At 42.1% G+C, this 23,172-nt stretch overlaps 1 protein-coding gene across 2 annotated transcripts in view; it reads right to left on the minus strand.

The window, feature by feature from the left end:
- cadpsa (Ca2+-dependent activator protein for secretion a) overlaps positions 1–23,172 on the minus strand; it is a 563,574-nt gene that overhangs the window by 22,856 nt on the left and 517,546 nt on the right. For both annotated transcript variants that reach the window (XM_041192084.1, XM_041192085.1), the window contains one exon: positions 3,258–3,362. In XM_041192084.1, coding sequence (XP_041048018.1) covers positions 3,258–3,362 — 105 coding nt within the window. The remainder of the gene's footprint in view (positions 1–3,257; positions 3,363–23,172) is intronic.

Here is a 23,172-nt window from a genome sequence, read left to right on the forward strand (position 1 = left end):
ACATGAGTTAGCATCGGGGCTAGAAGAGGCCTTGGGGATGAGTGGGGGCCATGAGGTGGCAATAAGTTGGACTGGGGCTATAAGAGGCTCTTGTTCCTACAGTGACACTATAGATCCAGCATACAAACCACTGTCTGAAAAACATTGCTGGAATTTCTACATGAGCATCATAAACAGTAGGATTGTGCTTAACTTTTAAAAAAGGAACTAAAGTTCCAGCATCCGCAGTTTTTTGCTTTTAACGAAAGTAGGTTAAAGTCTCTCGAGCTTGTTCATTTATTTACAGAAGATCACAAGATAATGACGGATGAAGATGGCATTTTTGTATATTTAAGTTCATCCATCCAGAGATAAACTATTGCAGCATCTGATTGGTTTAATTATTCCAGGGCAATATTGGATAGGCTGGCTGTTATACATCTTACCCAAGGTTCACTTCTAATGAAAAGGAAAATGGGACAAAGTGTATAAGGGGTAACTGATCCAATACCACTAACTTACATTCATCAAAAGTTAAAATTATCCTCATACATTTCCTTTAACTTTAGAACATCATGCATGGAATTTTTTTCCCCCATGTGCAATACTGTCTACGATGTGTGACTTGAGGAGACCAATGAAAATGGAAAATATGAGGGATTTTATCTCTCTTGAAAAAGTAGATTGCATCCAATATCTCACACTAGAGGCGAGCTCCATGTGTCAGTCTAGCTAGTAGGTTTTGGCAAGTTATCCCTTCAGAAAGGGGGGAGGAAAGGACAAAGGTCAATAAATATTTATCAGAAACAGGAACCTGACTGATTTTACCCTTCTATACCCTTTGAAGGTGGCAGGACAAGTTGATAAGCTTGTTTAAAAAAAATACAAGATATTTGGCTTTGTAAATAGGGACATAGAATACAACATCAAGGAAGTTAAGCTAAACCTTTATAAATCACTGGTTAAGTCACAGCTTAAATCTTGTGGCTAATTCTGGGCACAACACTATAAGAAAAAAGTCAAGGCCTTGGAGGCGGTCAGAGAAAATTTACTAGAACTATACCAAGGATGAGTTATGGAGAGAAACTAGAAAAGCTGGGTTTGTTCTCCTTGGAACAGAGAAGATAAATAGGAGATATGATAGAGATATTCAAAATACAAAGGGTTTGATAGAGTAAGTAAGGACTCCTTCTACTGGGAGGAGGCGTGGTAATTAAAGGATATAGGGCTGGATTTTGGCTACTGAGTTGGGTAGCTGGAGTTTGGAAATTTCCCGACTCGCCAGACCCGTCTCAGTAAACAGTACCCTGAAATGTGCAATTTTCACTTGGATGGGGGGGAAAGGGTGTGGTTGGAGTTAGCCGACATGGGGTAGTGTCTGCCAACCCCTAAAGCAGATGTAGGTGGCCTCAGGGAGTGGGTGAGTGCCGAGGTGGTCTGGTTAGAAGTTACATCTTGGTTCCCTGGGACTTTGTCCCAGTTGTTTTAGAAGTTGTTAGGTCCTCTAGTGCTCACCTCTTACCCCCACCATCACCACCCATGGTCCTTCATACCCTCCGTGCCAAATAAATTCCAATACAAGTCCCCACCCATCCCCCCATGGCCATTTGCCCCTCCATGCCACCTCCTTAGCCACTCACCCAGTATCCACCATGGGCAAATGGTAGAGTCTTGGAAGCACCATGTGGAGCCATGCGGAGATGAGAAAAAATAAACTTCTAACAATCTAATAAAGTTCACACTCCAACGCACTTGATAGTGAATAAAACTCCCATTCATAAAATCCATTCAAAACTTTTAAAACTCAAGTGGTTAATCTCTTAAAAAACAAACTTCTATTCACAAGCCACACCAAAGATAGTAATCCTTTAATAGCCTCATTAAAATGTCGATCGAACTGTGAACTGAGAATACCCTAAGATAGTTGTAGCTTTTGAAACTCCACCAAGCATTCATAATGACATAATGATAGCCACTGGGGAAATGTCAACAAAGACCTCTCTTGAAACCGCTACTTTTTTTTGCTAACCTATGCCTGTCAATCAAAGCTAACCAGCACAGGCTGTGTTTTTTAAACTCTCACTGACAGCTGAAGCCTGTTTACTTGAAGTTTCAAGAGTGGAGCATTTAAAAAACTTCAGATCATGACAGTTATACAGAACTTATTCACCCTTCAAGAGCATTTATGTCTACTTCATCAGTTCATGACTCCCACACTATAGGTTAAGGCCCTTGGACTAGCTAAAATGGGGTCTGTTTGCATGCAGAACTGAGTTCAAATCGCCATGCTGAGTTTGGGTTTACAACATGTCCGAAACATACCCCACCCCCTTTCCCCTACTAGCAAATAATTGGATCTGTTAAAACGGGAGCTGGAACTCTGCATTTGGATCAAACCTCCCATTTTTAAAGGTCCGTAGAGTATTCCTGAACCAGAGAAATGAGGTTTTTTTTAATGTAGCCAGTTGCTATGATCTAGAATACCTCAAAGGGGGTGGAAGCAGATTCAAGAGAAACTTTCAGAGACAGATTGGCTATATAATTGAAAAGTAAAAATTTGTAGGGTTATAGGGAAAGAGAAGGTGAGTGGAACTAATTGGAAAGCCCTTTCAAAATGCCAGCAAAGGCATGATGGGCTGAATGGTTTGTTTCTGTGCTGTATTATTCTATGATTCTTTGCTTGGGGATATTGAAGCTAACTGTAGCATGCCCTAATATCACAACAAGTTAGATCAGGCAATTCAGTCAGCGCAGATTGCAATTCAAACCTGGAACCTTTATGTTTGTATTCCTCAGTTACATGCTGCCTTTGTTATGAATCACTAGCGGAACTGCACCTTTTCCTTTAATTTGAGCTAAAAGGACCAAAATTGCTAACCCATAGTCAGTAATAAGAACTCCAATTTGTGTTTCAAGAATATTCAATTTCACTGAAAGTAAATGTGAAAAAAGTGCTTCAGGACTATTTGTCATCCCAGCACAAAAAAGACAAGTGGCAAAAACTGGCACAAGAAGCAAAACTGAGCCCAAAGTTGCTACAATCTCTAATATAAAGGGATGTTACCTCTTTTGTTATTTACCTTTAATTGAAAAATTAGAATAGCTTTAGTAGTTTATGGGTGAATGATATTATGGCTGGAGTGCTTCCAAGACTCTACCATTTGAAATAGATGACAGGTTTACGAGATTAGTGAAACGGTGGCATAGTTCTGTGGACATATATTCAGTATTGCAAAAGTCAGAGTTATTTGCTACATTTATTAAAAGGGCTTTCTCACCTTGACGAGCCTGATGAGGATTTTTAGCTGGTAGATGTGGAGCTGTAGGTCCATACGATCTGTTAGCCAGGTGCAGATCACATTCATGGAACTAGTGTACCATTGCTGAAAAAAAAGGCAAAATTCTCCAGCATAAGAATTACAGTGGGTTAATAGTGTGAGATATGCGTTTAAGGGGTCTCAGTATTACAGCAAATGGATGAATGATTATACTGATCTCTCCAGGAATGGCATTCGAGGCACAAAACATAAAGAACTTAGGTTGTAACAAACCTCTTTGTAGTTTCTGCAATAACAATAATTGTTGTGAATTTGTATTCAGCTGTTCCAATCACATAAACAGACAACTCCAGCACTGTTGTTACTTAGAAAGAAGGGAAGAACTTTTATTAATATAACGCCTTTCACGACCTCAGTACACCCCTAAGTGCTTTATAGTCAATGAAACAGTCTTGAAGTGTAGTCCTCATTATAATGCAGCCAACTTTGTGCACAGCAAAGTCTCACAAATCGCAATGAGATAATGACCAAATCATCTGTTTTTTTTGAAAAAGGTGATGCTGGTTGCCTGAGACAATTACAAGAATAAGATCACACAAACCATTTTGGTTGTATTCTACCTTAAACGGGGACAAATGGTAGTGTAGCACAACCTCAGTATCCCAGATTCATACATGCAGGTCACTTTCTGTTGAAAATACTGTTATATTGTTTAACAATAGCTCCCCATGATGAAACAATGCATAGAGCCATATAAACCAGGAACATTCCACAGTTAATTTCTTTTTTTTTGTGCATAATTAGAAGGTCTTAGCTGGGGACGATGGTGGGACTGATACCAATTGGCCTAATCATTCTTTGATAGGCAAGGGAAAACAGACTGTTCGAGTTTCTGATCCTGGCTTCTGCCCAGTATCAATGTTGGAAATCTGTGGGTATTGGGTAAGGACAGGATCAGGTTTATTGTTGCCTTCCAAATGCTGCTGGCATTTAAATTGTGGCTTCACACATGAAGAATGGGCACCTCAGTGTGGTAAAAAAAAACTGTTCAAATGGAACTGCAACAGAGTGACATTAGATGAAGAGCAATTTCAGTTGATCTGCTTATATTTTCCTCCTAGGGCTGCTGATTTACATAATGAACCCCCTCATTTGTTAAGATGATCACTCCAAAGCTCTAACATTTCCGAGTACAGTTCCAGTTGTGACTACTTGGAATGTCCACAAAACAGAGTAGGTTTTTTATTTGTCTCGATTAGCGGTTCTGTGGGGAAACTGTATGCAGAGAAATATTTCTCCACGCTGGTTTGCTCCCCATAATAAATTCTAATCACATACAATATTGAAAGTAACAGCATTTAATTCTTCCACTTTTGTTTCTCCTTGCAAACAAGTATTACAGCATTTATCGAATGCATGCTTAAAAAATTACTAACAAATGAAACATACATTTTTCAAATGCTGTAACAACATAATGTCAACATATTAGCATCATTGTGGTGACCTTGTATGAAAGCAGCTGTTTTCAAGTTAGGGACAATCAGACTGAACTTGAAGTTCATTGTAATGAAACTATTGTGAATTCTCTGAACCTCATAATGGGAATAATCTTGTATCATCTGCCTCTAAAGAAAATACTGTGTTAACATGAATATGTGCAGCATTAATACTAGCCTCCAAGAGCTGCCTGACAGTGCACCAGGAATTCTTCAGCATTACTTTACTACTTCCATCTCATTGCTGCTGAAATGCACTGCAAGTACCAAATTGTGCTCTTTGAGATAAATAATCTCAGGACATAGTTACTTTTTAAAGCGCTGGTGGTGGTGTTTTACAGATCACTCAGAAGTCCGAGTTCCTGTGGTGACATGCACTTTTACACGCACATTGTAGCCTAGAGCTGTGAATAGTGATAGTAGAGGCTCCAAATTTCTTTCCATCACATGGCTTACCGGGAATCTCTCCCGCTCTTACCACCTGCCATTGGCATATGTTGGAAGGATTTATAGGTTGATTATCAACCTGTTTAGCCACATTATAAATGCACCTTCTTTGGCCATCAAGTCCTGGGATGGGACTTGAGCCTGGAGCTTCTGACTCAGAGGCAGGGACGCTACCCACTGCACCACAAAACTTCCTAAAATGTTTTGGTACAGGTCAATCTAACTTATTCTGTCCTACATCATCCTATTTCTGAAGTTTTACAGCACTGCACAAATAGGTAAATTCTCTTGGAATTATTCTGCTGCATTCTTCAATCATATAATTCTAGATGAAAAATTTTACTAATTCTTCCACAAATTTAAGAAATACATACATTAAATGGGCACCAAAGAATCCAAAATGGTGAATGGCTTGTATTGGCACATTCTGCACCAGAATTGCGATACCCAGCATATTGGTATAAGGTCAGAATAGGTGTCCAGGGCTTATTCCTGAAACAGGAGTTAGGCCTTTTGCTTATGCTAAGATACAGCCCATAACCTATTTTAGGACTCCCCGATTTTGGGCCAACCTGAAAATTGGGAACACCAGCATCAGGCTGGGGACATTCAGGTAACTATAGAGAGATTTTTCTCCCCGTTGGGAGGGTTGGGCAGGAACGCATGCAGCCAATTGCCGCTTGTGATCAGCTGGGCATCGCCATTTTACGTGGGTGGGCCAATGAAGGCTCGCCCAGCGTGACATGCTCCATGTGTGGGTGGGGGGGAAGAGGGAAAGTCAGGGAACGCAGAAATAGATTAGATTGATTTTTAAAAATTTTAATTAAAAAAAATTTAAGACATGTCCCCTCATGTGACACGTCAATGAATTTTAGTAAAAATTTTTATTAAACTTTAAAAGCATTCCCTGCCCGTGGATGAGGTTTCATGGCAAATGCGATGGCCGTCTTGGCTCTTCGCCTGCCCGCCAACCTTAAGGTTGGACAGGCAGCTCAGTTAATTATTTTAATTGGTATTTAAATGGCCTTAATAGGCCTTTGACAGTTCGGCAGGTGTGCAGCCAACTCTGGTGTGCGCTCGCTGAACTGAGGATCTGAATGACACGGTGTCATTTTACACGTCGGTGAGCAGGGCCCGCCCCCGCTCGCCGACCCGAAGATTCTCCTCTATGTCTACATGTGGCCTAATCAGCAATCCTTAAAGATCACAATCAAAAAGGCTTGCTTTGTGAAAAATACCGTCCTGAATGTGAAACCGGAAGGAAAGCTTCTACTCTTCCTGGCTCCACACCAAATTTGAACACCATTTCTGACCTCCACTCAATCACCTCTCTCCTCTACTAGGACTTACCAGAGGGCGACTGTCACAGTGCCTTAAATTGATGTAAGCTTCAGCGACAAGATGCCTGCAGGTGTCTATAGCTCACCAGTCTAATTTAAATGAGGCCAAGATTTCAGTTTCGATTGGGCTCAAACTTACCTGTTCCAGCACAAGGATTATTCCCTGCAATAATGCTGTGCTCTTCTGCTGTCGACTTCGCCTGCAGTTCTTTGCCTCAAGTTCTTTGGCCAGTAGGTCCCCATTGCACATTGGTCCCTATTAACTGTCTTAGTATTCTCCCTCTACCTGGATCCCTCTCTCTGGTTTTCTACCAATTCTGTGTGTTTTCATTGAGAACTACCAATGTGTCTCAATTTCTCTGCTCTGCTCACTCATTGTAACCATTCTCCCTCTGAACCTGCTGCATTCCATTCTCTTAAGTCTAACCCTAGCATCGTCATCAAACCTGCTGACAAGGCAATGCTGTTGTTGGCTGAAGAACTGACCTCTACCTTCCACGGACAAATGCAAACTCTTTTGACACTTCCCCCTGCCTCCCCTTGTTCCATGGGGAGGATTTTTCAGATAAGAGTTGGTGGGAACACATCCCCATAAATACCAGCTGCCCTGCAGCCATTTAACATTTGGTGGGGAGTTAATTGCTTTGGGCGAGTCTTCTGCCCTCATCTGGGAAGGAAGTACCTTAGAGACCTGCCAGCCAACTGGATGCAAAGGCAAGATGAGGCATTTAAGTGGCCATTAATTGGCCACTTAAGGGCCTCAATAGGCCAAAGGCAGGTGAGCTACCAGACACCTCCACCGCTTTCTGTAAAACCAGAGATAGGTCAGGGATGGGAGGGTAGGTAGTGGGCAGGCAATGCGCTGCATTTTAAAAGCCCCTTGCTTTCAAACCCACTGACGGGGGTTCGTAAAATTCTGCCCTAAGACTCCACCACCAAACATCAAGCCATTGTCTCCAGGTTTGCCACTGGCCTCATCTCCTCTGGAGATCTTCCCTGTGTGGCCTCCAACTTCTTAGACGGCCATTATAAAAATTGGGCCTTGGCCCTTATTCATGCCACAACTCAGATGTTTCTGACATGTTGGGTTCTGCTGCAGAAGTCTAATTTGACAAAAAAGGTAAAATGTATTTTGCTAGGTTTTGTCTAATGTTGGCTTTCAGTACAGAAGGGTGATATTTTCACAGGAAACATCCTGGATGTTTCTACCTCCTTCCAAAGATCCACAAACAGTATCCTGGTAGATCAATTGTTTCAAGCTGTTCCTACCTCATAACAGACTTTTTTCTATCCTGACTCTTTTTTCTAGCCTTGTCCAGTCTCTTCCCACCGACATCTGTGACTCTTCCACTGTCCTCTGTCACTGTCCACTTTCCTGGTCCTAACCACTTTATCTTCAATATGGATGCCCAATCCCTCTACATCTCAATCCCCCCACCAGGATGGTCTGAGAGCTCTTCACTTCCTCCTTGAATGGAGGCCAACTAATATTCATGCACCATCTGACTGAACTTGCTCTCACATTGGGAAACTTCTCCTTTGACGCCAATCACTTCCTCCAAATAAAAAGGTGTTGCTAAGATTACCTATATTGATAACTATATTGGTGCTATTTCCTGCCCTAAACTATAAAGTTTCAACGTTGCTTTCAATTTTCAGCCTTGTCTCACCTTCACACGGTCTATCTGACTATTCCCTTCCCTTCCTCAATTTCTTTGCCTCTATTCCTGGGAATAGGCTATCAACAAATATTCACTTTAAGCCCACTGGCTCCCACAGACAGCTCAACCTCGTACCCTGCTTCCTATAAGGACTCCATTCGATTCTCCTGGTTTAGCCATCTCTGTTGCACCTGATCTGGTTATGCAACTTTCCATACTAGTGCTTCTGATATGTCATCCTTTTCCCAACTGTGTATTCCACCACCCCCCCACCCCCGCCGTGGTTAACAGGGCCCTCTACCATGTCCAATCTTTTTGACACACTTCTGTTCTCAACCCTTCCCCTCCTTCCCAGAACAATGTTAGGGCTCCTCTTTTCCTCATCTTACATCACACCAGCCTTCATATTCAGTGGATCATCCTCTGTCATTTATGCCACCTCTAGCATGAAACCACCACCAAACATATCTCTCCTTCCCCTTTCCTTGTTTTGTGCGACTGTGGTGGCCTAGACAAATAAGGAACCCACTTAGTACTGAAAGGGTTAATGGAGAAATTGAATTAAATTCTTAGGCCTAAGAGAAAAATACTGCGACCTTGAAGAACAATACCATCTTGTCTGACTACTGTAGGGTGTGCCCTGAGACATCCCACGTGTCTCTCGCGGGCTAAATGTAATCAAAGTTGTGATAACCAAGTGGGTAGGCACTGCACCTGTTGTGTAGGAATGCAAATTAACTAAAATATGGATTGGTCAGTTAACGTATGTAAATAAGTGGATTGAGATGTGCAAAATTTACTGATTGGTTGTAAAATGCTTTTAAGCAAGTGTTTGTGTATTCTGCTTTGAGACGGCACAATAGCTCTCGTATTGTTCTCCCTTGTGCACAAGTAATAAATGATGTTTCTATGTATTAATGATGCCTCGGTGTGATTAATCTCCGACAAGACCATCCCCTCACAACATCCTAGTCCACTCCTAATCACTCCCAACACCCCCTCCCCTTCCCACAGCACCTTTCCATGCAAACCTGCCCTTTACATCCTCTTTTCTCACTGTCCAAGAGCTCAAACATTCCTTCTAGGTGAAACAGCAATTTACTGTTATTTCTTTCAACACTGTATTCACTGCTCGCAATGCAGACTGCTCTACACTCTCTTTTGTTGTCTGAGGGTTGCTAAACATGGCTCTCCGCGCATCTTTCTGACATGATATCACAATGGGCAAGTAGTAGAGGCAGATCCCAAGGATTACCTAAGCCGGTACAGAGATTGAACTTACACCCCTGGCGTTAAGCAGCACACTCTAACCAACTGAGTTAACTGGGCCCCCGATCTACACTGGGGAGACCAAATGCAGATTGGGTGAATGTTTTGTGGAACACCTCCATTCAGTCCACAAGTGTGACCCCAAGCTACCACTTGCTTGTCATTTTAATTCTCCACCTTTCTCTTATGTTGATACCTCTGTCCTCAGCCTCCTGTCGTGTTCAGTGAAGCTCGATGTAAGCTCATGGAACAGCACCTCATCTTTCAATTAGGTATTTTACAGCCTTCTGGACTCAACATTGAGTTCAACAATTTCAGTCTGTAACTTTGACCCCCATTTTGTTTCCTTTGTCTTTGCAGGTTTTGGTCTTAACTCGTTTTTCTATTCTTTTGGCTTTCAGATGGCAGCGGTTCATCATTCTGCTATTTATACTTACTCCAGACATATCTTTTATTTCTTTACTTGTTGCATTACCACTACCTTTGCCTTGACCCACCAACTATTATATCCCCAACTTTTCCCTATGCTGATGAAAGGTCATTGGCCTGAAAAGTTAACTGTTTCTTCCTCCAAAGATGCTGCCAGGCCTGCTCAGTATTTCCAGCATTTTCTGTTTTTATTTCAAATTTCCAGCATCCACAGTAATTTACTTTTGGATTGTTCACTGCACCCAGTTGGTGCTGAAATGGGGTCATTATCTAATTTCTCACCCAGTAACTGGCCCACTTACATTCCATTGCTACTGACTTATCTGCAACTATTGATAAGTATTATACATTAGTGATACCTTAAACAGCACAAAAATAACTTCCGGAATTATTCACAAACACCTGAATTTAGCCCATTTTGGGATAGATGATGTTGTGTTTGGTAAAAACTGCAAATAGTACAATAACAATCAATCGATTCCTTGGAAAAGATATAAGACGGTATTTAACGGAGGCGATGGCGGGTCTCTCCTACTGGTTGAAGAGTTGCAAGAGCACCATTTTGCCTCCCAGTGGAAAAGCCCACTAAATTAAGTGCCAATCAGGCATTATTAGGGCAGTGCAGGCCTTCCTTGGGATCAAGGACACCAGACAGAAATCCTGTCCGAGGGAGCTGCTGGCCAATCAGAGGCCTGTAGCCATGCATTGCTTGGCAGCGCTAGCAGGAGCAGTGGCTCCTGCTGGCAATGCACCCGCCCAAGACCTAGGGTTGCTGAGGGACCCAGGCCACAGGTAAGCGCGGGATGGGGCTCAAGGGGTGCAGGTCACAGGGGGTGTGATCAGCAGCAAGGGCACTGGGTGTTGGCTCTCAGTGATTCCCCTCCCCTCCCTCCCAATGCCAGGTCCCTTGATCAGGCACTGAGTGCCTTTGAATGAAGGACTTCCCCAGAAAGCCCGTAAGCAACCATGATGGGGTTGATTTTTCAGGCTTCCCAGATGATAAGTCCCCTCCCTGCCACTGGGTGAATACCAGAGGTGGCAGGATGAGGCCCTTATATGGGCATTAACTGCTCACTTAACGGCCTCAATATTGGTGGGGCATGAAGATCGTTCATGAGACTTCCCACCCTGGAATTTGTCGGGGCAGAGGTGGAAAGGCTGCAAGTCCTCACCCTCCATCCTTCTGTCCGACCAAGTGACCAAACTCACCTCAAGGGAGGGCATTAAATTCTACCCATAGAATTCTAACCATAATTCTCAACAAGGGGATTTCTGAGTTTTGGCTGTGATACCAGGGAAGGTATTGAGTGAAGAGTAAGCAGTTTCTTAGGGGTAGAGAAGGAAAATTAGCAGGGCCATTGCAATTGGTTGTGTGTTTTATCTGGTAGCCAGCTGAGAGTTTATATTAAAAGAGTTTGGACATGGGTGGATTGTGCACCAGAACCTAAAAGAGAGAGTAAAATGGGAAGGAAAGTCAAAATATCCATGGGTACATAAGCAATAGCATTTCAGTCATCCCACCACAATCTAGAATCATCAGTGTGGAAGTGCTAAAGAACACATAAGAAAAATCAAAATGAGAGAAGGTCACTCAGTTAATTAAAGTGCACTCCTCAGTACTTTAACCCTCCAGCCATAACATCGAATTGCATTCTGAATGTCCATCTGTTTTTATTTCTGTGACTCTGCTTGGTAGATTACTCCAAACATTGCTGTTGAGTAAAGAAGTTCCTCCTAATATCTAATAGATATTCACTTTAGCATAATCTACTTTATCTATCCTGGTCACTTAATAATTTCCATATCGTATTGGGTCTCCCTTTGTCATCATTTGTACACTACATTTTGAAGTTTTTTTTGCACCCTTTCAACTCTTCCTTTTCCACAGATGGTTTCCTAATGCTGTAACAAGACTTTGCAGCCAGTCTCTATCCCCTGTGAGGCAGGCGCCTCAACTGCTTTGCAAATGGCAGAAGGGTCTTGGGCAATTTCTGCAAATATCCCTTAGCCCTGATAAGTGATTGGGGTCAAAAGCACAAATTATGATGGGTGAGAGTGCTGCTGCACCATTCTTGTGGTGCTAGAGTGGGAGCAATATTTTGGTGCAATAGTATCTAAACATGTTGAGACATTTGCTGCAAGCGACTCCATATACATATATATGACAGAAATAAAGATGACAAATTATGATGCAATGCAGACAAAAAACGCTTCATTATTGTCACCATTACTTCCCCTCATCATGCTTGGTAATGCTAGTGACAAGATGCTCATGGGGATCTAGCTGCATTTATTTCAAACTTAACAGTGAATTTGCATTCTTGTCTTGTGAGACAGAAAGTTGCAGGGTGATGGCCTATTGCAAAAGGCATGCATTTTTGTCAATGGGTTGAATACAATCACGCTAAGTGATTGTGGTCAGCATAGACAGGTCCATATAACTACAGGTAACTTCAGCAACACCTATATGATACTTAAGTCATTCTTTTATTACATTCATTTGAGAATGATATGGAGCCGAACAAAGTGGTTTCACTTGGCACTGTTGCCACAAAAGAGCAGATATTTGAGATATCTGAAACTAGACTACTGATCAGAATAATGTCTTCTGTAAACCCAACTGAAATAAATGCTTGAAACAATGCATTGACACAATAATTACTGGATACCTCGATGTGCAGTATTTGACTAATATGCATAATTTCCATGACTGACTGATTACAAGCGTAGAGTTTATAATATCTGTGCCCACCTTCCTGAAAGGTTCATCAATAATCGGTAGGAATTGCAGTGGCACTTTATTCTCCAGAAAAGAGAAGACTGCGGGGTGATTTGATAGAGATTTTTAATAATATGGAAGGTTTGATAGGATAGACTTTGAGAAGATGTTTCCACTTGAGGATAGCCACTCAGAAATCTAATAGCAAATTCAGGAAAAACTTCTTTACCAAACAGTGGTTAGAATGCAGAACTTATTACAACAAGGGACACTTGAGGCAAAAACATAGATGCATTTAAGAAGCAGCTAGAAAAACACAAGTGCGAAAAGAATAGAAGGATATGCTAATAGGGTCAGACAAAGAGAGGTGGGAGGAGGCTTATGTGGCACACTTGCCTGGATGGGTACAGTTTCAACAACATTCAGGAGGCTCAGCACCATTCAAGACAAAGCAGCCCGCTTGAGTGCCACTCATCCAGCAACTGAAATATTCACTCCATGCACGTGGCACCTGTGAGTACCATTTGCAAAATGTATTGCGGCAAATCGCCAAAGCTCCAACAGCACCTTCCAAACCTTTGACCTCTGTCACCTAGAAGAACAAGGGCAGCAGGCACAAGGGAACACCAACACCTGCACATTTCACTCCAAGTCACACACTATCCTGACTTGTAAATATGTTCTGTTCCTTGTTACTGGGTCAAAAGTCTGGAACTCCCTATCTAATGGCATTGTGGGTGTATGTACACACATGGGCTGCACGGGTTCAAGACAGTGGCTCACTCTCATCTTCTCAAGGGCAATTAAGGATAGGGAATAATTGTCAGGCAAATCAGTGACACCCACATCCCAAGAGTAATTTATTTTTAAAAAGCATAAACATCTGCATAGGTTGGTTGGGTCACCTGGTCTGTTTCTAAGTTGTACATTCTATCTAATTCAATGTAATTGTTACAATCCCCAGTATGACAACATTTGGCCACACATTCTACAAAATTCAGCCATGTGTTTTAAAGTGACTTTAGTTCTCTTGCCCCTCACCTCTCCTTCCAACCAAATCAAATTGGTAATAATACTGCCATTGATAAGCAGAGGGAGAGCTTACTTGGTGTAACTAAGGTACAAAATTATTAGATAAAGACCTCTGGAAGCTGGAAACTCAACTGGCGATCCAAGCAACGCCATGGTAGAAAGATCCAATGCTCCAATTACCTGCAGCTGAATAACCCTTTAAATACATCTTCAGTGGCTCTGACACACCAATCCAACTAGGTTTTGGTGACTGAACACTGGTACTTGTGTTAAAATCATGTCAGGATCCTAATTATGTTACAGTACTCTGATTTGCATGTACTGATGAAGTCCCTGCCTACTTCTGGTGGACACTTCAGCTATCTAAAAACATTGTGCTCAGTTAAAATGGTAGCCAACAGGAACACAGCATGAATTGAATGGTAAATATTCTGCAGTGAATTTTAATTATCTGCCTGCTCCGTTATTGCAGGGTTGAAATTGTTCCTATGGTAGTGCTTCATTTGGTTGAACCAGTTCTTTTGGTAAAAGACTGAGTTATTTTGCCTGAAACAGCTTGAAAATGTTGTCAACTCGAAATTAAAACATATTCAATTTGCAGAGGTTTGGTTTCTGTACAGTCCCCCAATAAAGATATCTTTTAAGGAAAATGTTGACCACATCTCACCAACCAACTTAAAGAATGGAGCTTCTGAATTAGAAGTAATGTAAATTGAAATATTTTCCTAATGTAACACTCTTCAGGGTTACTGTCATAGGTAATAAAATGTATGGTAAAGAAATCTAACAAGTGTTCTCCTTTAATACACAGGACCTTAACTTTAATAGAGGGTGAACCCTGTTAAATTGAACATCATAACTTACACTGATGCCATACTGATCTCTGAATATATAAACTAAAACTTGATTTGAATAAATCTGCAAGCAGCATACTGATTATGGCAGTCAATCGTGAAAATGAGGAGAAGGAAGCACTGGGTTCCTGTGTTCTCGGGGAGCTGGTGTCATTACACTTACACAGGAACATCTGCAACCTTGTTCTACAGCCAGATTTGAAAGGCTGTCTGACCTCCTGCTTCAGTCTCCCTGCTCCCTGCCATGAACCTTGAGTTCACACTCATATTTTACATGTTACAGGAAGCTGCAACTCACTCCAGGGGTGCCGCAAACAGAATGCACCAAGCCAGATGCAGTGCCACAGCTTAATGCACCTGAAGGAGTTGTGTTTCTCACTCAGAAGATAAATTCTGGTGACTTAAGGTCACTGCAGCTTTTGTATAGTCTAAAACAAAAACAGGAATTCTAGTAGGCTTGAATTCTTAGTGGGGAAGTGGATTATAAGCAACCTGTGACTCTGCCTCTTTCTGCCTTTGCTAGTAATCTTGTGTGTGTGTGTGTGTGTGTGTGCGTGTGTGTGCTACAGAACAGATTGGGACTGGTATAAAGGCCTGGGACTGTGCAAGAGCACCCTGCTGGGCCCCAGCTGTGCTTGCAATTAGCAGGAGGCATGAAATGATTGTTATTGTGGTGACTGACAGCAATGTGAAGTGACAAGTTTTGTGGGGGCGGCTGCTGCAGTGTGGAAGTTCTGCAATTTTTGTAAACTATTAATGTTGGGGTAAAGAAATGCAGTTAGTCAATGGTATCCTGTGTTAGAAAATCTCATGGATTTGTCATGCAAGTGCTATATTTGGCTCACTTTTTTTTGGAGGATTTTCATGAGTTAAGGCTTTTCACTACACTATTCAGCAGCAAATCTGGCCGTTTGCCTCAAATTAGCAAGAGGCCTGTAGTTAGCGGATGGAGATTAGGCTTAGAAAATGACACAGCAGGTGCCTGTAGGGTGGATTTGGGGGGTTGAGAAGTCTTTAAATCTGACTACATCACATTATATACTTCCGACAAAAGGACATAGTAATCCTACCTGCTTGCTTTAACCACTGTTGTTTGTCTATTATTATGTGCTTTATTGCTCATGAGAGGAAAACTATTGGCAATACTACTCAATTACCATAGAAACCCACACCAGTGACCCCTCATTTCAGAACCTTCTATCCAACTGAAGGCAATCCAAGCAGTTCAAATCTACTTAGAATTGTGATAAATAATGCACTAGGGAAATCCAGGGCCAGTCTGGTTTCTTCTCACCCAGGCCATAGATTTGCATGGGAAAGCTGAATGGGCATCTTGAGATAATCTCTGGATCCAAGGTGTCAGAGAAATGCTAAAGGATTCAAACTGCTGTAATTGCCTCATTGACACAATGTGATCAGCAGGGGAGACTACACAACTTGAAAAAGGGGTTACAAATAAAATTCGTTAGAAAGGCAGCATAATGGAAACTTCTAAAATGGGAATCGTTTGATGATCAGCTCCTACTGAAGCCAACTCTTCTACAATATCAAAGTAGAGCTTTTGCTGAATCATTTCTAATAGGCAGCTATTGTGTACACAATACCCCATCTAAAATAAATAAAATACACCATGCATCCTTGCATAGGCCTTTTCTGCCATGTATACATTGAGCTAAAAAGGATGGGTATAACTCCTTCAGAAGTGCACTTTGTATATTACAGTTTCATGTTACTAGAGAACAGTGATCAGCAAAAAATAATCTTCATGGAATTTGATACGTCAGGAATTCTTTGTGATTGATAAATTGTAGCAATGAAACCAAAGGTAAAGATCTTCTTTCAAGAGCTTTTTTTTGCAAAACTGGTTTTTGCAGTTGCACTTTGCAATTTTTGTGAAAATGCTGCTATTTTCAGTGTTTTCACACACAGCTATATGATGCCAATCAGGCTCCCTGTGTAAGTGCCATTGTGAAGAGTAATTTGCTGCACATGGAGGTTAATTCAGTTTTTTTATAGTTTCTACAGGCATAGAATGTGCAAACATCAAATAACTAGGGAAGGAGAAGAATCTATTTCACCCTCCCGTCAAAAAATCAATTTGAAAAATGACCTGTAGGTTTAAAATTTGAATACTTTAAACATTTTAACTACTTGGATTTATTTTTAATGGTGTAAAATAATTAGTTTCTGTGCAGATTATTGTGTTGTAGCAGCATAAGCTTTTAGAAACAGCTTCAGCATCATCCACACAATATCCCTTTCCTTATGATGCATATATATGGCACAAATATGGCCTTAAAAATACAATCGAGAAGTATTGACTAGGATTTTGCAGATGGAAAACAACTGAAAGACATGTTCTCAATGTGTTCCAGTAACATTTGAAATGTATATATATGTAATTGCATTCCCTCATATTAAAAGGAAACTGCATCACATTTGTCCATACTCTATACAAATTAGAACACCACCCTTCCAACTATTATAGTAAAAACTAATGCATTGTTAATCTGCATTGCCTTCACTGCTTCTTCTCTGTAATTATTGCATAATTTATTATTTGAAATATTTTCCTTCTGTGGTACACCCACTCATTTAAGCACAAAAATAAATTCTAAAAATTGAAGTGTATTATAATTTAGAAGAACTTGGTGAGGCAGCAAAAATAGAATCCAAGCATGAAAAACAAATTTATTATATACCAGCTTAAAAGCAGCAGTTAGACAACGTCATATTGGATCTTTGCCTGGTAAGGTTTGAGGTAAAAGAAAAGTTTCCCCAACTCAGTTCAGGAGCAGAACTTCAATGAAACATGTGTGGTGTCAGCCTCCAGACCAAATGAAATTAAATAAGCGACCAAGTACTCGAGATTCACACTGTGCATCTTAATAGAAGAAACCTCCTAAGTTGAATAGCTTGCCTTTTGGGACCAATTTGTCTCTTTTCACTCTTTATTTTTCCCTTTATACTGACAGATGTACAAAGGCGGAACCGCACTGTGCAGCTCATCTACATGCACCCGCAGCAGCTGTCACTTTTGTCGAGCAAGTTAATCAAACAAATGCCACCATATCCTGCTTTGTACAAGCAAGAACCACACTATAGATACACACACTGTACAGAGAACACTTCATTTCTGAACGAAACCCTTGTTTCTTAAATCAGTCGTTGTCACAAGAATCTTTTCTTCCAGCAGGCATTATGAAACAAATACATTCTATATTATTATTGAATTTTAAACACTGCGTCTCCTTGGACACAGTTAACCATGCAAGGCTGTTTAGTGATGAAGATAACTGTGCTTACTGACATTAGCTGATTTGTTTGAGAAAGAAACAATAGGGCTCATTGAACACGAACTTCAAGTTATTCTAATTCCACACCACAAATTGAGGTTTGGAGGTTAACTGGCACATGATTTGCTAATTAAAAAAAACTTAATTTCCTTCAAAATCCTTTATTAAACGGGTATCTCACAACTGCTCGTGGTAGAATGTGCTTTGTCAGTGTCTCATCAACATTATGAAAGCGCCCAGTCTATTTATATTATTGGACTTAGATCAATTTTTGTTTGGGATCAATGGTGTTTGGCAAACTGAAAGTCATTGTACCACAGTCCGATTGTATTAAAAACTCTAAAAAAAATTGGTTTTGCTTTTTGTCAACTGAACAAAACAATTTACTAAAATCCAAATACTGAGATTGGTACTAATTGTTCAGGTTTTTCAACCTTAAGTTCATGTTACTGAATTGGGACTTAGGAACTGAGCCAGGAGAACAAATCATGTGCAATAAAACTGAAAGACAGTCTCCCTTAAACATGTTTTAAACATGAGATGATATGTAAGTAATGAGCTTTCATGATCATAAACAACATCAGACAGCAACCCAAGAGCATTATTACTATTTATTAATGTTGCAATAAATTACTGTGGATAACCTATTATCAGATATAAAAATGAATGGTTATGTAAAAATATTTTGAACATCATATTGGTAGGAGAGAATTTGAAGATGGACAAATAGAAGCTTATCATCAAGGAAGGTGTTGTCTGATGCTATGTTAAATTGCAGACTTTGGTTGATTCTTTGTATTTCAGGGAGTTGAACTAATGGCAGGAATTTGAAAGATAAGCTTTGAAAACCCAGCAGAAAGGGGGTAGGTCATCTGGAAAATAAGACCGAAGACAATGCCATAAAGAGGAAAAATATGGAGGGAAAAATAGAAAAATGAGAGGAACAGATTTAAAGTGAGAGCTGTGATAAGGGAAACAGCAGGGAGAGAAGAAACTAGAAAAGAAACTGCTGAAGAATGAGAAGGAAAGATGATGATTCTGGACTACATAATAGGTGAGCTATTTCCTTCCACTTGTTTCATGGGTTGTGGCAGAGTTTGAATCATGTATTTTTAAAAATATATTTATTCATTTACAGGATATGGGCACCACTGACAAGATCAAAAATTATTGCTCATCCCTAACTGCCCTTGAGAGATGGCAGTGAGCTGCCTTCTTCAACTGCTGCAGGTGGTGAAAATGCTCCCACAGTGCTGTTAGATAGGGGGTTCCAGAATTTTGCCCTAGTGATGATGAAAGAACGGCGATTATGCCTAAGTCAGGATGGTCTGCAACTTGGAGGGGAACTTGGAGGTGGTGGCGTTCCCGTGCACCTGCTGTCCATGTCCTTTTGAGTGGCAAAGGTTGTGAGTTTGGGAGCTGTTGCAGTGATCTTGTACTGCCCTGATGTTGGAGGAAGTAAATGTTAAAGGTGCTGGATGGGGTACCAATTGATTGCATTGTCCTGGATGGTGTCGAGCTTCTTGAGTGATGTTGGAGTTGCACTCATCCAGGCAAGTGAATGAATGTAGCTCTGTGGAGGAACATTTTCATACTACCTGTGTCTCCAATCTGACCTTGCCTTTCAGTAGAATTAAAGCTGATAGTCAGTTTCCTCCATGTTTCTCTTGTGATCCCTGCAGCCTCAGCCCATACATGTGCATTGAACATTCCACCAGACCATGAAGCCTTGTGTCTTTCTCAATAGTTTGACATTGATAGGGAGCTTGGACTGTAAGTACTTCCAATGCATGATTCCACATTCCTGGGTCAATCACAATTAACTAGGGCTAGTTCCCAGGACTACACTGAAGGTATACACCTGAGAAAGCATGATGCATTCCACTACTCACTCATTGGTACACAGTATGGAATGATGTGGTATATCAAAGAGTAGAGACAAGGTATGAGAGGAGAAGAGTAAAATGGGAAATGAGGATTGGAGAATGGCAGGAAGGGACAGAGAGAAAAAAACCTAAGAATGCACAAGACTAGATGTCGCAAAGATAACACAAAGACTAAAGGCTCTGTGTCTGAATGCGCATAGTAAATGAATTGATAGTGCAGTGATAGATAGATACTTGTAGGCAAGGGAATGAAAGGTTATCGGGGGTAGATGGGAATGTGGGACTCGAAACACAAACAGATCAGCCATGATCTTACTGAATGACAGAGCAGGCTTGAGGGGCCGAATGGCCATTTATGCTCCTATTTTGTATGTTCATAGTTGGGTTGTTATAGGACCATCAATGAACTCCTTTGTAGGTCTTGATTCACTGCAGCAGATAGTCACACAGCTGCAGATTAAGTTCAGTGGTGGACGGGCAAGTTGGCATGCTCTCCACTGGGCAACAGGGCGGGGGCCACGTGTGATCTTATACTTTTCAGCTCATTAATTATGCACTGGTGAATATCACGGCAGGGTGGGCAGGGTTATTGTATGGGGTCAAAGGTCTTGGTGCCATATTTAAAGGGCATTGGAAACACCTTCACTCACTGCAGGCCAGGAGTTCCACATTACTCCTAAAGAATCTTGTAGCTGCAGCTCGTGCTAGAGAAACTCACAGATGTGAGCAACGATATCCCGGGGCAAATGAGGGCGCCTTTGACATTGTCTTTCACTCATCTCTACATCAGAGCACTGTCGCTGGTACACCCATGGTCTGGCCAATGCTCGCCATTGCAGTGGGCCATGTACATCAGTTTCTTGACCTTATAGAGGCCCTGCTGCCTCTTGCTGCTCAGGCTCTTGCTCCTCATGACCCTATGCCAAATGAGGATGGGCCCTCCTTTTCCTCATCTGGATGACAGCCATCACCAAGGCAGGGTTGTCTGTAGCTTGCATCGACACCTCAGTGGACGTGTGAATGAACTGAAACGATACATTTAGTGAGCATGTGCTTCACAGGTTTCTCTCCAAACCAAAGCTAGCACACAAGCGCTAAGCCCTTTGCCTGGAAGGGGTGGGGTGGGGGTGCCATGTCTAGATGGAGGCCAGGTGAAGGACATCCTGGAGGGACAGAGAAGTGTCTTCCTCCCATTAATACATGAATGCATATGGAGACATTGCTCTTTGACCAGGGTGATGAGAGCCATGTGCAAGAAGCCTCACGTGGACACTTTTCCCCTCATCTTCACTACCCTCAAGAGCCTATAGAGAGACCATTGCCTTGGCGGCACAGAAAGACTAACTGCATGATCCCTTGTCAGCCATGACCATTCACCTGGGAGGATGGAGGTTTGGAGTCATGAGTTGGCTGCCCTCCACCAGTCGTATCCCTTGGAGGCATTCCACCTCCTTCCCTCCCTTCATCCCTGCCTCTGACTGCAGCCGATGGCAAATGGCACAGAATGAACAGCAGTTCCACACCTTGTTGGGATCTCGACATTAAGAGACCCATGAGTTGGGAACAAACCTGCTGCAATGTGGGCTTCACCACAGAGAGGAGAGCATAACTGAGCATGGTTGACATCCAGTTGCCTCATAATTATTAGGGTGTCCCTTTAGTTGGCCATTTGTGCTGACCTTGAACTCTACCTACCCTAAAAGGCCCTCCTCCTGCCTCAAGGGATTTCACTGACTGACTAACTGCATGGTCAAGGTCAGTTTAGAAAAATGGTGCACATCACCTTCCAAACTTGCTCCACCTTCTACCGTCCCCTTGTCACATACCAACTTCCTCCCATAATCTCAGACCCACCCAATATTACCATCCTCTCCCCCATCACCCTTGAACCCATGTTACCCTGGACCCTATCACAATCCATCATCTCCAGCCTTTCCTCCCCTCAGAGCTGACACCAATTACCATCCCCATGTCCATCCTGATCCTGCCCCCGTCTTACCTGAACCTGCCTTGTCTCCCTCTATGCCTCACCTGATGAAACCTTCACCTACCAGACTCTCACCCTGGACCTGCCACCTTATAGCACTCCATCCCTCCGACTGTGACTGTTCCCTCCTATCACCAGTACCCTGAGTTCTTCCCCCCGGACCCCACTGTCGACACCACTCATGCCGCTCTCCAAGACACTCCCCAACCCCCAGTTCCCCAGAAACAATCACCCCCTCTCTCCCCAGCATTTCCCCCGTAAGCCTGCCTCCTCTGTCCAGTCTTTGCTCCAACCTTCCACTCAACCCCTACTTCCAGTCTTCACCTGCCTCCCTTGTCCAGTCTTGGTGCAGTATTTGCTAATGGCACTTGAGTGAAGTTATGCGAGGTCCCCAAGAAGGAGAAAGCAACATCTATGCACCTTGAAATTGTTGGTAAAATGAAGCTTGCCAGATGCACACCACTTATATACAGTCGGGAAACAGACGGTTCCAAATTCTCGGCGAGGCACTTAATTTGGAGGGGCAGACATAATTCTGGCGAGTTGACCTTTTAAAGAGCATTCATGAGATGCAAATGTGGTTCCCGTCAGAAATCAGCAGGAAACTAGACCTGCCCCTGCCTTTAACCCGCCATCAAAGTCGGGAGAACAAAATTCCAAACTAATTTCCCACTGGCGGGAAACTGACTTTTTCTATCATGCCAAATTTAGTTCCCATGCCGGCCACAATTCCTGCCACTGGCAGGAACAGAAAATTCTGCCCTGTTTTCTTTATGCTGTGTTCCTTTTTCTCTATTCCAATCAATGTGACTTCCTTCCCCAGCATCAGGTTTACAATCTGGTAACAGTTTGCTTTCTCCTTCACTGCCCTCTTCCACAACACCACCAATCCCCTCCCAAACACCACACACCTACTCTGTGTTCCACTGGCTTTTTGACCCTTAGGAAAGTGTTTTTTCAGAGTAGCAGAGTCAGGTTTGAGTTATGCATTCACGAATTGGGAACGGGGAAGAGCTGATGGCCCGTGTGTGCGTGAGCTGGTGAGGCAAACGACACAATGGGTGAGAAAGAAAGGAATAGAAGGTTATACTGATAGGAGAGATGAAGGTGGATGGAAGGAAGTTCGTGTGAAGCCTAAAAACCAGCATAGACCTGTTGGGTTGAATGGCCCGTCGCTGTAAACTCTATGTAATGTGGGACAAAAATGATGCAAAGTTCTTCTGCATGTTCTTCCATAGCCTACATTATATCGAAATGTCTTGCACCAACATTCCTCGGCAGCTATGAATAATTATTCAAATGACCCAAAGTGGTAAATTGGACCTGCTGTTGGCTAGATTTGGTCCAGTAATAGCACAAAAATGCAAATTGTGCCAGTAGCAGAAAATCAACCCTATAACTGTTTGATGCCTAAACTTGTCATCTCATCTGTTGTGGACTGCATGGTGACACTTTTTTTTATTGTAAGTCATGGACCAAGAAGTAATTCTCACTTTTTA

This window comes from Carcharodon carcharias, chromosome 7 (genome assembly GCF_017639515.1).
Source record: "Carcharodon carcharias isolate sCarCar2 chromosome 7, sCarCar2.pri, whole genome shotgun sequence".
NCBI classification, from domain to species: Eukaryota; Metazoa; Chordata; class Chondrichthyes; order Lamniformes; family Lamnidae; genus Carcharodon; species Carcharodon carcharias.